This window comes from Phaenicophaeus curvirostris, chromosome 15 (assembly GCF_032191515.1).
Source record: "Phaenicophaeus curvirostris isolate KB17595 chromosome 15, BPBGC_Pcur_1.0, whole genome shotgun sequence".
Taxonomy (NCBI): Eukaryota; Metazoa; Chordata; class Aves; order Cuculiformes; family Cuculidae; genus Phaenicophaeus; species Phaenicophaeus curvirostris.
The window spans coordinates 5,952,056-5,966,345 of NC_091406.1; the positions used below are offsets into that span (position 1 = coordinate 5,952,056).

General features: G+C 57.5%; 1 protein-coding gene across 3 annotated transcripts in view; it reads right to left on the reverse strand.

Annotated features, from left to right (window-relative positions):
- Window positions 1-13,989, reverse strand: part of CAMK2A (calcium/calmodulin dependent protein kinase II alpha) — a 34,012-nt gene extending 20,023 nt beyond the window's left edge. For 2 of the 3 annotated variants that reach the window (XM_069869013.1, XM_069869011.1), the window contains exons 1-4: window positions 13,735-13,989; window positions 8,112-8,206; window positions 3,954-4,013; window positions 76-130 (exon numbers count right to left, since the gene is read on the reverse strand). In XM_069869013.1, the coding sequence (XP_069725114.1) occupies window positions 76-130; window positions 3,954-4,013; window positions 8,112-8,206; window positions 13,735-13,796 (272 nt within the window). In that variant the 5' untranslated portion in view covers window positions 13,797-13,989. The remainder of the gene's footprint in view (window positions 1-75; window positions 131-3,953; window positions 4,014-8,111; window positions 8,207-13,734) is intronic. The other variant, XM_069869014.1, reaches the window with a different exon arrangement.
- Between the last annotated feature and the right edge of the window lie 301 nt (window positions 13,990-14,290).

Consider the following 14,290-nt stretch of genomic DNA (forward strand, 5'->3'; position numbering starts at 1 on the left):
GTACAGAGCACATCGCTGCAGGGTGGAAGCGCGCAGTTGGCGGTGGATTAAGAGACTCATTTCACCATTACTCACAGGTCAAATATCAGGTAGTGGTGCCCTTCTTCAGAGATGCTGTCGTGGAGCCTCACTGCGGCAGAGACAGAAGGGTTACTGGGTATGCCTGGCTCCCACCCCAACCCCTTGGAACACCTTTGCTCCCTCTGGGGCACAAGCAGGAGCTGGGGAAGGGCAGAGCAGGGCTATTTCTCCTCCTCTTACTCCTGCTGCTGCCTGGATTGGGGGTCCCTCCACGGGGAAACCCCAGTGTGGCCCCAGCCTTGGGCAGTGGTGCAAGGCTCAAAGGTCACATCCAAATCAGGGACTGGCCGAGGTCCCGGGCAGCTGCTGGGCTATCTTGGGTGCTGGACAGGCTGTGGCCATGGGTGGTCCCAGCCCAGCCCTCTGCCCCAGCAGGAGAGGTGCCCGGGTGCAGGAGAGCTCAGCCAGGGCGCTGGGCTGCCAGCCTTGGCACCCCCAGGGCTCTTCATTATTTTCTGCTCATGACCTTCCATTTCTCCTTGGGAAGCGTAAGCTGAGAGATATCCAGGAATCGCTACAGGATGAGTTTCCTTCGGAGGAAGTTCTCTCCCCATCTCCCTCCGGCAGAGCTGGTGTCTTGTCCTGCTGATCATGCACCCTCTCCCCTTGGGCAGGTCTTGCCAGGTGCACACCTGCTGCTGGGTTCTGGTGATTCAGGCTCAGAGCTTTGCTCACAGCTGAGCAGGAAGATGTGCAGTAAGGGTAAAGGTACAGAAACACATAGGGCATATAAATAAAGAATGGTCCAGCATTCTCTGGCCCCCATAACACTTTTTGCTCTGATTTCCTTGAGATTGTGAGTATTTAACCCTTCCTTTCTGCTCACCTGGTTTCAGCCCCATATAACTTTCAACACCTTTGAGATCTCTGGAGACCAGGGAGGAAAAGGAAACATTCGGGTGATAGATTCAGTTGGAATTTTTGCTCCTAGCGCATTTTACTGCAGTTAAACCAGCTGAGCCCTGTACGGAAACATCCTCCAGATTAGAGCCTGACCCCGGGGGGAAGATAACAAGCCCCAAGATCAGCTGCAGATGCTTTCATCTCCCAGATGAGCAAATGCTACTTTGCTGACCCTCCTTCCAAGCTCAGTGGGCAGACCAGCTAGGCATGGCATCTTTCCTCTGGGTCTCTCTCCTGGTTTTGCCTATTCACACAATTTTCCCATCTTATTCCCTGGTTATCCTTCTGCACTGCTAGTGCAGTTATCCCCTGCACTCTGACACCACATCTCCTCCCTGTTTTTCTCCAACACATAATCCCAGCTTTCCTGCGTTTCTCTGCTGGAAGAAACATTTTTCCTTCTGTTTAATCTCTCCCCAGAGGGACTAGGGGTGTTGTGCCTGGGATCCTGCAGAAGCCATAGCATTCAAAGTGGGATTAGGTGAGTTTGGTGTGCATAGGGCCAGCGTAACTATAAGCAGATGGCCCGGATACATCCTCTGCTTGGGGAAATCCCAATGCCTGGGGCTGCCAGGAACCCAGAAGGTATAAGGAACAGCTGCTCTAAATATAGCCAGGTCCTGCAAGTATCTGTTACTGGCCATTGTCGGGAAGATCCACAACAGCCAAAGCACTCCTGCTCAGTGCCAAGAGCAAAGACAGGGGTGGGACACAGCTTCAGGACTGGGGGCCAGAAGACAACAGGTACCTGGAGTTAAAACTCCAGGGCTAAGTGTAGCCGAAGTTTCTCTGATAAAGGCAGACTTTCCTGCAAGGATATGCAGCTCGGGAAAACAGCAGCTCTCCCTAAGATATTGCCCCATGCTGAGGATGTGCTGTGAAGTCCTGGGGACCCAGACCTACACTCAGCCACCCCTCCATGGTTTCCTATGCAAGGCCGTCCCGCAGGCACGGTGGAAAATGCATGGTGGAAGGCACAGGCTGATTTCTCCAAGCTCACAGCTGCAGCTCAGCATTCCCACAGAAAACAGAGGGACCCCTAGCTCACTACTTGGAATGAGTGAGGAGCCAGCAAAGCCCCTCAGCGGGTAGGTTCTTCTCCCAGGGAGGGATGGAGAGGGGTTTTCTGCCTTGCCTTCCCCAAGCCCCTGGCGGTGGAAGCTCTTCTTCCTCTCGGTCTGCAGCAGCACAGCTCGTTCCAGCTCCTGGGTGGGTAATTAGCCGGCTTGTGCTGCATGCAAGGGAAACTGTGAGCCCAAGTTTCCAGGCAGCAGGAGCAGTGTAGGGGGGGTGAGAGTGTGGGGTTGAGAAGAGCCTCCTGGGTATAAATAGCAGCAAGATCGGGCTGGTTTGGATCTCATGCCATTAACCCCTTCCAGCCCTGTGCTTCAGGGTAGCTTGAAGCCAGTTCTCTCTGCAGGTGGTGACCAAAAAAACAGGTGTGGTGCAGGGGTGGGGGAGAAGGCACAAGGGAGCTGAACCACAGGACAAGGTGTTCCTGTTCCCACAGACCCCACGGACAGGTGATGAAGAGCAAAAGGAGGAAGACAGGGGGAGGGAAAGCTGGGGCCAGGCTGTGAGTCCTGCAAATATTCCTGGGGGGGGGGGGTTCCCACGTTTTCAGCATTTTTTTGTTATTCATGCACTTTGCAGTGTATTTCCTTCAGGTCTCAGCAATCCGCACGTGTATTTTGGTGCAGAGGAAGGGCCCTGGCTGTTGCTCTGGCCGGGGAGGCAGGATTCCCTGCTTGGACCCTGCTGGGGCAGCTCTGGGGCTGGACATTGGTCCTGGTGGAGCAGGGACAGAGGGAAGGACAACGGACGGATCCTGTGGGGTCCGGTGCCCTGGCAATGCAGGGGAGACCTGCCACGCTGCCATGTGCCTGAGACAGATGGAAGCTGACAGGCGTTTTCTGAACTGAAATATTTATGGGGTGGGAGCTGCCGTGGCTGGTCCCAGTGGCCCTGAGTCTGGCTCCTTCAATCTGCTGCAGCAGTTACTGGGAAAGGATGGATCCAGGCTGCCGGGTGCAGTGAGGAGGCCAAGGAGCAGCTCAGCCAGAGCGGAAACCTCCCAGCTCCCAGCTGTGGGAGGCGAGAGCTGCAGAGCTCCTGTCCTAACCCCAAATGCTTTCCCAAAAGCTGTGGGATCCCACCAGGATCAGCACATCATGGTGCCGTGGAGAGGAGAGAAGGTTCATCAACAGAGCAGCAGCACTGGGCACTGTGCTCCCACTGCTGGACCATCCCCAGGGACCAACAGCCTGCACCAGCATCACTCTTGATGATCAAGGCTGAGGTTGGGGATTTTTTTTTTTTTTTTACTGCAGTTTTTTCCCCTCCTCTCTCTCTCTCTCTCTCTCTCCTTCTGGCCTATTTTTGTCTTTTGCAGGGGCTCAGGAGTTTTCCTGAAACAGCTTTTCCGAAGGAGGCTACTCTCAGATGGACGGTCGGTGGGAAAGTCTTCGCTTCCCCCCGCCATCGCTCCTCCTACACGCCCTGAGCTGCTGCTGCTGCTGCTGCTCCGAGCTGCAACCACTTTTTGGAGCGTGCAGAGGAACACAGCACCCGAAGGGCGCAAGAGGAGTAAAAATAGTCCCTTGCAGCCTACTGGGGCCCTGCTTCTCCCTGAGGGAGCTGTGGCCAAGTTAGGACCTACTTCAATCCCCTCGTGTTCGGTGAAAGCCCCGTGATTCCATGTGAAGTGTCCCCGTGAGGAAGAGGAGGGACAGCTCTGGGGATCAGCAGGATGGGCTGCCACCAAGCCTCTTCTCCATCTCTGGGGTGGCGCATGAGGGAAGGACAAACAGCCCGTGCTGCTGCAGGCAAGGCTGAAAATTCATTGAGGGGGACATTCCAGCCCCAGTGTGGGCATGGGAGGGCGAGTGGGCAGCAAGCTGGGCATGGAGCACAGGCAGGGCTCCTCGGCTCCTTGCCTGGCACGTGGAGGGGGACCGGGGCACGCTTACCAATGTTGGGGTGCTTCAGGAGTCGGCAGATCCGGGCTTCTCGTTCCAGCTTCTGGTGATCTGAAAGAGGCAATGGCCCTAAATTAAGGACTGGGGGAAAGGGAAGAGACCGCTCTCAGCTCTTGTCATGCTCTCTCTGAGGAGCTGCCAGCATGGGAAACCTTGGGGGACAGAGCAGCTGGCAAGGAGCAAACCCATCCTTTATTTTTTTGCTAAAGGGTGTGAAGACGTGTTCAGCATCAGGGCTTGATGGATGGTATCACAGCATGAATGCATCCCCTAGGCACTGATGCCATGGGCTGTCCTGGTCTTTGGGTGATCCCTCACCCTCCTCTCTCCCTTCTCTTTGCTGAACAACCCCAGTCACCTCCCAAATGCAATCAGCAAGGACATTTCTGGCCCCGCATGGTACAATTTGAACAATTGAAAGTAGAGCCAACCAGGGAGAGATGTCAAACTGAAACAGGGCTGTCTGCTTCGCTCCTGCTCACCATCCACACCCATTTCACATCAGGTCTTTGCTCTCCTAAATTGCAAAACCCTGGCTCTGAAGATTTCCTTCGCTCTGGCGCCTGTCTCCATAAAGGCAGCGCAGGTTTCTCCTCCCTGGCTTTCACCAGCCTCTGGGATGTGAGACAATGGAGCTCTGGGCAAAGGAAGCCAAGCTGAGCCAAAAAAGCCTCCTCCTTGGGTCAGCGCAGAATGAATGTTCAAATAATTTTGTTTCTTTTTCTCTGCCTCTGCACTTTTCTACCTCCTTATACCTGGCCCAGCCACCCTGCACGGAGGTGCCTTGTTGGGAGGCATTTTGTACTAGCAGGAATCCAGCAGCCGGGAGAAGCGAGGATATAATTAGGGCTTCTTGTCTCTCAGCGCTCTTGCTGTTACCTTGCAGGTTCACACCCTGGAGTCTCGCTCTGCATCAAACCAAACCTGGGTGTCTCCAACCGTTGGGACATGAAGGTGACACAGTCCCTTCCCTGCGGGGGCTGGAGCCTCCCCAGGGCTCCGTGTCCCCCATCCAGCGACGGTGGAGGGGGGAGAACAGGGAGAAGGTCGAGGGACAGCATGACCAGGGGGCAAACACTCTGGGGAATGAGGAAGCTGCTTTCTGCCCCCTTTTCTGCTCCTGCCTGACAGTTTCACCGCTTTGCCTCAGTTTCCCCATCTGCAGCATGGAGGCTGGGGCCAAATAGCTCACGGGGAAGCCCAGCATTTCTGGTATCCAGTAAAACTCATTTGCTCGCTTAGGACAAGCCAGAGATCATGGGAAAGGGAGGCAAATGTGACTCAAAGTGTGGAGCGAGCCCTGCAAGCCGAGCTTCTGGCTGCCCAGGGGTGAGTGTGAGTTGCTGGCAGGGGCAGGAGGCTGCCCCGTCCCTTCCCCAGCAGTGCCCCGCAGCCCTCCAGCCACTGCCCTGCTCTCTGTACCCTTGCAATCTGTTTTATCAAAAGTCAAAGCCCAGCCCAGGCAGCTTGGTGGGATTCAAAAAACCACAAACAGCCCGTGGAGGGGGTGGGAGACGATCAAAAACCAGGTGAAATGGAAAATGGATCAGGGAATTTAAAGGGAGGCAGAGGTGAGGTCCCTCTGAAGGGAAAGGAGACAGCAATGGGGACCGAGTGGCACCCAGAAACGGCTGAGAAAGGTGCTTATCCTTATGGGTGAGGGCCGGGGATGCCTGGGCAGTCCCCAGCAGCGATGTCCTGCCAGGGCAAACCCCAACACATCCACTGAGGGATGTAGCCATGCGGGTGCAGAGAAGGCTGCCATTCCCACAAGGCTGCAGCGCCCAGGAACGCAGCCCTGGGTATTCCCGGCTCTTCCCTTCAGCACGCCCCGGAGTGCGAGCACCTGGTAGGAAGGTCCTGGGGGAACCCAGCCAACACTCCTCCTGGTGCCACAGGCTCAGTGCAAAAATGCAGGGTGAAGAGCTGAGATGAGCTACCTGTCACTCAGGGAGCGAAGGCAGCATGTGCTCTGGGGGCTTTGCTCTTTCCACGGCTGCATGGGTCCTGCTCTGGCAGAGCTTCTCTGCCATCAGTGCACAGCAAGGACAGGCTGGGTGCGGGGGAAGAGCTCAGGGCTGGGTCACCCGGTCTGTGATTTTCTCTGAGCGTTGTATGGGTGCAATCCCTGCACAGAGACACGGGCTGGTAAGGAACCCCCTGGTTGCACAAATCTCAGGGACACAGCTTGCGGGGACTTTGCATGTTGTTGGGATGGCTGGGACAGAGAGACAGGGGGACAGGGCGATGTCCCTCAGGCAGAGGGACCCTGCTGAGCTTGAGGATCAGCTGCTGTAGGTCAGAGCATCCTCCTGCCCTTGTGGTGTGACACGTCCACCACGCGCTGAAGTGCTGCTGGGGGGACATTGAGCCACCACAGCAGCCTCTCTCCTGCTCCACAAATCCAGAGGCTGCCTCGACCCAAAATCCATTTCTTCTCCAAAACCTCCATTTTTTCCCCTGCTGGCTTTCTGGGTTGGCAGCCAGGAGAACAGCTGAGGAGACCATGGAGATATTTTGCAGCTCCACTCACCTTCCCCCTGACCCCTCTCCTCCCTGCAGACCTTCCCTCCTGCCCTTTGCGTGACACAGCCCTGTGAGGATGTGTCCCTTTGGGGATTGCTCCCAGCCTGGGGAACTGCCATCCCACATGCCAGCACTGCTGAAACAGGGGTTTCTACACCATCGACAAAATCAGCATTTCAGCCAGCAGAGCAGGGAAGATAACCCTGGCGAGGTCCTTCTTGGGGACAGATGGACACAGAGCTGCTGCAGGGACGGTGCAAACCCCAGAAGAGGATGGAGAGGGGGGCAAATTGTCGAGCAGGTGAGCAGAGGCTGGAGGGAGCAGAGGGAAGGCAGCTTGATCTGCTCCTCCACGCAGCCCTGCCGACTGGGAGGCATTTGCCGCTCGCCCTGCTGCCAGCTGGGGTGTGCGGGCAGGAGCCGAGCGCCACGGCCAACGCTGCACACACTGCCCAGAGTCCAGCCAGCTGCCCCAGGCTGGGAGCCTCCAGCCTTAGAGCAAGGGAATAGTCGGCGTCCTTGAGAAGAGGCAGGAGCTGGTGTTGGGGGGCAGACAGAGGGGCTCAGCATGAGTGCTGTGCCACTTTGGCAGCACTGTAGGAGGGAGATTGCACAGCACTGGTTTAATTTGAGGTCAGAATGGAGTTTGCCACTGTTTTCTGTGTTTCATTTTTGCCTTCGGAGGTAAGCAGTGGCGTCAGGGAGAGAAACCAAGGGAGAGAATTAATTAAACCCTCCCGACAGGGCGCTCACTCCTGGCATCCACCCTGCACTCCACAGTACACCTGGCCAGAAGGAGCTGGAGCCTGTAACCCAGCAGCTGCCGTCCCATCCTCTCCATCCTCCTCATTACAGCTCCTCTGCTAGATGCCTGGGGGCAGAAGAGTCCCTGCCTCAGGGCAAGGGCTGGCTGAAGCTCTCCTGTGCCAGCTCAGCTCAGCCTTGTCCCAAGGAGCAGCCAGGACAGACCCACCAGCATCCATTCCAGCAGCGAAGCAGCCAGCGTGCTCCACCAGTGCGGTTAATTAGATGGCAGTGTGGGATGAGGGTCAATATCCAGGCAGAAATAAACAGTCCCTCATCCAAAGTACCTTCCAATTTCACTGCTGTAGATACACAAGTTAGGAAACCCACAGCCCCTGAAAGCAGGAATGTGGGGGGCAGCAGTAGCCCTGCCAGGGAGGTGATGCTCCCAGAACAACTGTGGTACCCAGCAGCAGAGGCCAGCAGCAGCTTGGCTTGCTGAAACGCCGTGCTGACGTGGTGTGCAGGGCGTGGTGGGGCCCCAGGGAGAGAAACGGAGTCCTACACCCCCCTGAGCAGGCTGGGGTCCAGAATCCCCCCACAGTCCTGGCACAACCAAGCTTCAAATGCATCCCCATGATCAGATGGGATGCAGTAAGCAACCATCAAGACTTCTCCTTGGGGTTCACCACATCCATCAAGAGTTCAGCGTTTGCCACAGTGGAGAGGGGTAGGATAAGCGTGTTCCCCCACACATCAAACACCGCCTGCTTGCTGCACATCAAAGGCATCATCCTGGCGATGGGTAGGGGACGCAGATTTCCTGCTCTGCAAACCCTGCTCACCTCTCACCTCCCCAAAAAGGCCCCCAGCACCTACCTCGAGCAGACAGCTTCTTGGTGTTGATGATCTTGGCCGCATATTCTTGTCCTGCCAAGACCTTCACGCATCTCCGGACGATGGAGAAAGCGCCTCTGGGAAGACAAGAAGTGGGAGGGAGAGGTGAAGGACTTTACATGGGCAAGGGCACAGCTCAGCCCCGACATGCCTGTGGGGCAGCCACGGGGATGGGGATTGGCGCTGGCTGGGGAAGGAGCCCAGAGAAAACACAGAGGGCTTTCAGTTTGCTTCCTTGCACCCTTTGATGATGGGGACAGGCACAGGTAGACCTGGGGATGAAAGCAGGATTCACTCTTCTGCGCTCTCCCGGGACACTCCTGGCATTGTGCACCTTTCCTCCTCTCCTTCCCAGGCTTTGCCCTCCCTGTTCCTCAGGAGGGAAGGGGCAGTGCTTCACCATGGCTACTGGCTCCCAGTGGACACCAGGGTGGCTGCGGCTGCCACAGAACACTTGGCCACTCCACTTAAATCCATATGAGTGGCATTCTTTGCATTAGACCTTGCGACCACAGCAGCGTTTTGCAGGGGCAGGTGCAAGCACCATGCATGGTGTAGGTGAGCAGTGCAAGGTCCTCTCCAGGAGTGCCACACAGGCAGGGACAGCTGAGGGACCCTGTGAGCAAGGACCGCGGTGGCCAAGCAGGATGGTGCTGTGGCTTGCACACGCGTAAGCCAACGTGCAGGGGTCTCCTGAGGCAGGGAAATGAACATGGGTGCTTGGGATGCTCCAAAGAAGCCATTCTGCCCCTGTTCCCCGAGCTCTGCCAGCTCGTTGCACTGAGAGAACACTGATGCTCTGCTGGGAGCTGCGGCATTGCACGCACACGTGCTCCAGCCCTGCTGAGCACAACCTTTGTACCAGGTTCCCTTTCCTGCCAAACCCTTCCAATCGCTAAAATAACAACTATCAAAAGCAATCCCACCTCCTGCCCCACCTTCCCCCTGCTCCCTGTCGCCCCGTTCCCGCTCCCTGCTGGGGAATAAAAGGCTGCAGGCTAGCGAGCGGCGGCGGATAATTGATTTTACCAGTGGGGGCGGGTGGAGAAGGGCAATTTGGGTTTGCATGTGATCTTCAGGAGAACAGGCGAGCGGCAGGGTGCGGAGGGATGGGGCTGAAGCCCCGGCGGAGCCAGCAGCCCACGCGCCCAGCGCCGAGCATCGCTCATGGCACGTGCCGGGCAGGAGCCGTGGGAACAGCATCCTGGTGCTTCCCAGCCTCCTCATCCTGCCATTTAATCCTGGCTGCTGGAAGAGCTCAGCTACTAACAAGCCCTGTAGGGATTAATAGGAAAGAAGGAGAGAAATGCTTTGTATCCAGCTTGCCCTGAGTGGGAGAGACAGAAGCCATTGCCAGCCCCTCGTTGTGCTCCCCATCTCGCTGGGAACAAGGCTGCACTGCCTGGGGGGCTTATGTGGTCTCTGCCACCTGAATTCCCTTTTTTTTTCCCTAAATGCTGCTTTTTGCAGTGCCAGGAAAGCCTGCAAGAGTGAATACAGCAAGCAGGGAAGTCCCCATGCCCACTGCTCCAGATAGGGTTTTCTGAGGCACAGATTTTCTCCACGGGACCCAGTGTAGAGTTGGAGGGACACAAGCATCCTGGAGCCCCTGGAGGCTGGGTTCACCCAGCCATTCCTGGTCTAAGTGCCCACAGCTGCTCATTCATCCATTTATTTGAGCTAAACTGAACATCAGGGAAGGGGAAGCCATGGAAGCAGGATGCAGTGGCTGGGGGCGGGATGTGCTGCAGTGGCAGAGCGCAGGGTTTCACTCCTCTGAGTCTTTTTAACAGAAACCAAATGTCTACTCATGCTCCACGAAGCACAAGCAAGACTATGAGCCTGGAGGATGGTGGGGACACGAGGTGCTGGGTGCCAGTACAGGACACCCAGGGGTGCAGAATGCTCTTCACAGCCCCATCCCTGCCCCAGTTGAGTCCTTCAGGGCATCTGCACTGGCCAGGAACCACCCCCGCGCTGGGTGTTTGACTCCACTGGGTGTTTCACAGTGCCAGGCTCTGCTCCCTGTGCCAAGCTGCTCCCATACTTCCCAGCCCCATGTGTATCTTCTCAGCCCGGGGGAAAAATTGATATACATTGGATCCATATACATCCAGGATCTCCTTCCCTGCACCAGGAGCTTGCAGGGCAGTGCCAGGCAGGGAGCTCAGCCCCATTTTGGTGCAAGAAACCCCTTTGGAAGGAGACACGTCCTGTTCTCTGGCCACGGGCAGCAGTGTGGGTCCGTTCCCTCCTGAGATGCTGGCTCTTTAGATGGGGCCAGCCCCATCCCTGGTGACAGCCAGGGGCCTCCTTCTCTGCAGGCTCAGAGATGGGGCGTTCATCCCAGAGGCGACAGCATGTCCTAATTTTAGCATTGGATGACTTTGTCATCCACGGGGCCATGGGTAGAGATCATGCCTGTGTTTCCCCTGCCTTGGCTGCATTTCAGGGTGATGCTGGACCTGCAGCCCAGCAGCCAGCCCTGTCCCTCCAGTGCCGACCCCTGTACCCAGCCCTACAGCCCCTGTCCCTTGGTCCCCTGTGCCAGGCATGACCCCATGCCCTGTCCCCACGGCCTCCCCCTGGCAGCCCGGGCAGCGGCTCTGCCACCAGGATGCTCTGCTTCTCCCTTTTTCGCACCTTCCCTGCCAGCACTGGGCTGTGCTGCTGCAGCCCTCCCTCTCTTCAACACCTCCTCCTCCTCCAAGGCATTTTATCTCCTTTCTAGAGAGAAGTGTGTGGGCTGGGGATTTTTTGTTCCTCCATATATATTTTTTTTTTCACCCTTTTTAATAAAACCCCTCTCCTGCAGCTCCAGGAGTGGAGGGGCTGATCGCACAGTAATTGTCTCCAGACTCTCCCTGAACCTGTCACGGGGGCGGATTTGGAGCTGCTATGGAGCTGCATTTCATGTTTGTCCTACTCCGAGGGGCCGTGGGCAGGATTCTCTCCCTGACTGCCCCCCAGTTGTCCCCTGCCCTTGCCCCATCTCCTCCTGCAAGCATGAGGCAGCAGGAGGGATTGGAGCAGCACCTGTATTGCTCAGCTTTGCTGGGGCTGCCGTGGGAGCAGGTTCTCCCCGGCTTAGGACAGGTGCCCTCTCCATACCTGGGAGGTGCAGGGATGCGCCAAGGGCTTGTGCCCCATAAGGCAGGCTCTGCAGACTCTCCTCCCCATCTCTGCCCCCCAAGAAAGCCCTGTTGTAGGGCTACCATTGGGTGTGTGGCACCTCAAACTCCCGGCTTGTCTGGGTGTCAGGATGGGTAACAGCTGAGGTGGCAGCAAAGGAGCGTGGTGAGCACAGCAGACTGGCACCCTCCACCTCCCCTTCTGCTGGCCACACTCAGGGACACCCTGTGTGTTCCCCGCAGACCAACCCAGTTCTCTGGTGACAGCAAACTCAAGACAGAGCCTTTGTGCTCCAAGCCCCAAAAGGCTGTGGCTCCCCTTCAGGTTCTGGGTTAGGAAGAGCCATCCTCCCCACCTTGCCTCGCTCTGCTGGGATGCCCCCACTCTGCCTGGGACTGGGAGCATCTCACACAAGAGGAACACTGTTTTCCGCCACAAGTGGCTGCCGCAGCAGAACAGAGGTGTGGTGCTCCATCCTGGTTTCCCTCTCTAAGCCCCTGAAGCGGAAATTTCCCCGTGGGAAACCGCTGATTTTTTAGTGTACTGGAAGCCATCCCTGTGGAAAATCCCTGACCAGCTCCGTCGTGCCTTGAACAGCCCAGTGAAGCTCTAAACTCAGGGGCAAGCCTCAGTGCTGCGGAGATACTTTCCCCCATGGGGCAAAGGGGAAAGAGGTGGGATGCTCTGAGCTGGGGATGATGCCCGGAGCCCCTGGCTGAGCCGCACTGCCGCTCTATCACCCCAGGAGGTTGGGTCGTCTGCGCTGGCCGGTGTGCAGTGCTGACTGGCAGCTGTGAAGCCCCTGCCTCAGCTTTGCTTCTTTATTTATGAACATGTTAAAAAGCATCTGTCAAGGTGGTTTTATACTGTGGTGCATGGGCAGCCCTGTGTCTGGGTGCTCAGTCTGCTGTGTTGGCACCTACCTAGCAAAGCCTCGCACCTCTAACGCCTCCAGGAGCCCTCCTGGTCCTCCCCCCTTGCGCCTGACCCACGAGCTCAACACCACATCCCCGCAGCCACGTCTGCTCAGCCAAAGGCCCAGCAGCTGCTGCTTCTCCCACCCACCCCCTGCCCACCCCCTGCCATCACCACCAAGCCTCAGAGCCCAGAAAAGCCAGGAACCTTTGGAAAAAAGCAGGTCCCTAGACCCACTTTGCCACCAGTTCCCTGGTGGGTGCCAGCTGGGACTCTCCGCACTGCAGGGACCTGCTCCCGGACCCGCTCTCACTGCCAGCCCCTCGCAGCATCCCTGATGCTGAGGGGATGGATGTGCATGTCCTGGCACAGGAGGTCTGCTCAGCTCCAAGGAGCTGCACTTTATAGGAGAAACCTGATCCCCGCCTAGCTTGGATGGGGAAGATTAGCAGCGTTCAGCCTGGCACAAAGTCCTGCCCTGCTTCAGCCTCTTGATTTCCCCATTTTTGTCCTCTCCTCTCTCCCTCGCCCCCGTTTCGCACGCCCACACGTGTGCGGGTGCACACTGAGGTGCAGGCTGCCCTGCGCCCTGGGAATGCGGGGCTGGAGCGAGGACTCACACCCGCGGGTGGGCACAGCTGCCCATCGAAAGCAGAGGCACCCAGCCCAGCACCCCGAGCCTGCCAGCGCGCCACCAAGACACCCCAAGTGGAATGTGGCTACACGCCCCAGATTCACACACCCGCTCCAAAAAAAAAAAAAAAAGACACAGAAACCAAAACGCAGGCACGCATCTGCTCACTTTTGCACCTGCTTTACAGCCACACATGCCATGAGACACTGAGGGTGCCTCTGCCTCGCACAGAGCACCTGAACTCCTCTGCTCCACCCCAGGGTGCTCGGTGTCCCCCAGGCTCACTTTGCTGTGCACGGGTTCAGTTTTTTGGCTCATGCACGCGCACCCTGATCCAGGCACACGCGATGACACCCAGACCTGCTGAGCTGAGCTGTCCCCAGCAGGAGCGATGGGACTGGCAGGGCTGAGCCTCACCCCTTGGATGCTCACGCTGGGACACCCCAGCTCTGCCCAAGAGCCACCAGGATTCTCTGGGGGCTGCCAGGACTCCCCAGAGAATCCACACGGAGACAATCCCTAAAGAAATGTAAGGGGCGCCCTCTGCTTCAGCTTTTCTCCTCCGCTGTCCCATCCCTCCTCCCGGCTGGAGAAGTTCCCGGGGAAGCCAGTAGCATCCTCTTTCAGGAGCGGCTTTTCCATCAAAAAAAAAAAAGCAACTCCCCCCTCCCCAGGCAGCTCCGGCCCCCTGGGGTGACCCGAGCCCCCGTCCCAGCACCCATCAGCAGCCACCGGGACTCAGGAAGGGATGGAGCAGGCAGGACTAGAGCTGGCAGCCCCCATCCTAACCCGAGTCCACCCAGCTGCTCCTCAGTGCGTTTCCTCCACGCCTTTCTCTTTTTTCCCCTCATCTCTGGTGGTTCCCAACACCTCTAAGGCTCTTCCCCAGCATCTCTGAGCATCGCAGCCCCGTCTCCAACTTACTTGCCCAGTTCCTCAAAGAGCTGGTACTCCTCGGTGAAGCGATTGCAGGTGATGGTGGCCATCCCGAGGGGCTGGAAATGCTCCCTCCCCTGTGCGGAGTTTAGGGCAAGCAGCTCTCCTCTCGTTCCCTCCCTCTCTGTGTGCTCCCAGGGCTCTCTCCTCGCCGAGGTAAATAAGGGTATATGTTTGATTGACAAGCCCGGAGATAATGATGAGGGCAATTTGTCTTCTCAGCCTCACAAGCCTTCGTCAGCATCCCCGTCCCCATGGCGACCACCGCTGCCAGAAACGCCCTGTTTCTGTTGCCGGGGCAACTGCTTCCCAACCCCGTGGGGACCAGAGACCCGCTGGGGGTCTGGCCCCGGGGGCTGCCTGGGGTCACTCGGCTGCTGCGGGGTGGGGGGCAGCCTGAAATGCAAATATTAAAGGCAAATTAATGGACGTGGCGGAATAATTGGGGCAAAAAAGAGTTTCCATGGAAACCATGGTTTCCATGCTGCAGGAGGATGCTGTCACCCCGGCAACTTCATCCCCCCTCGAAATACAGGCCCTGCTG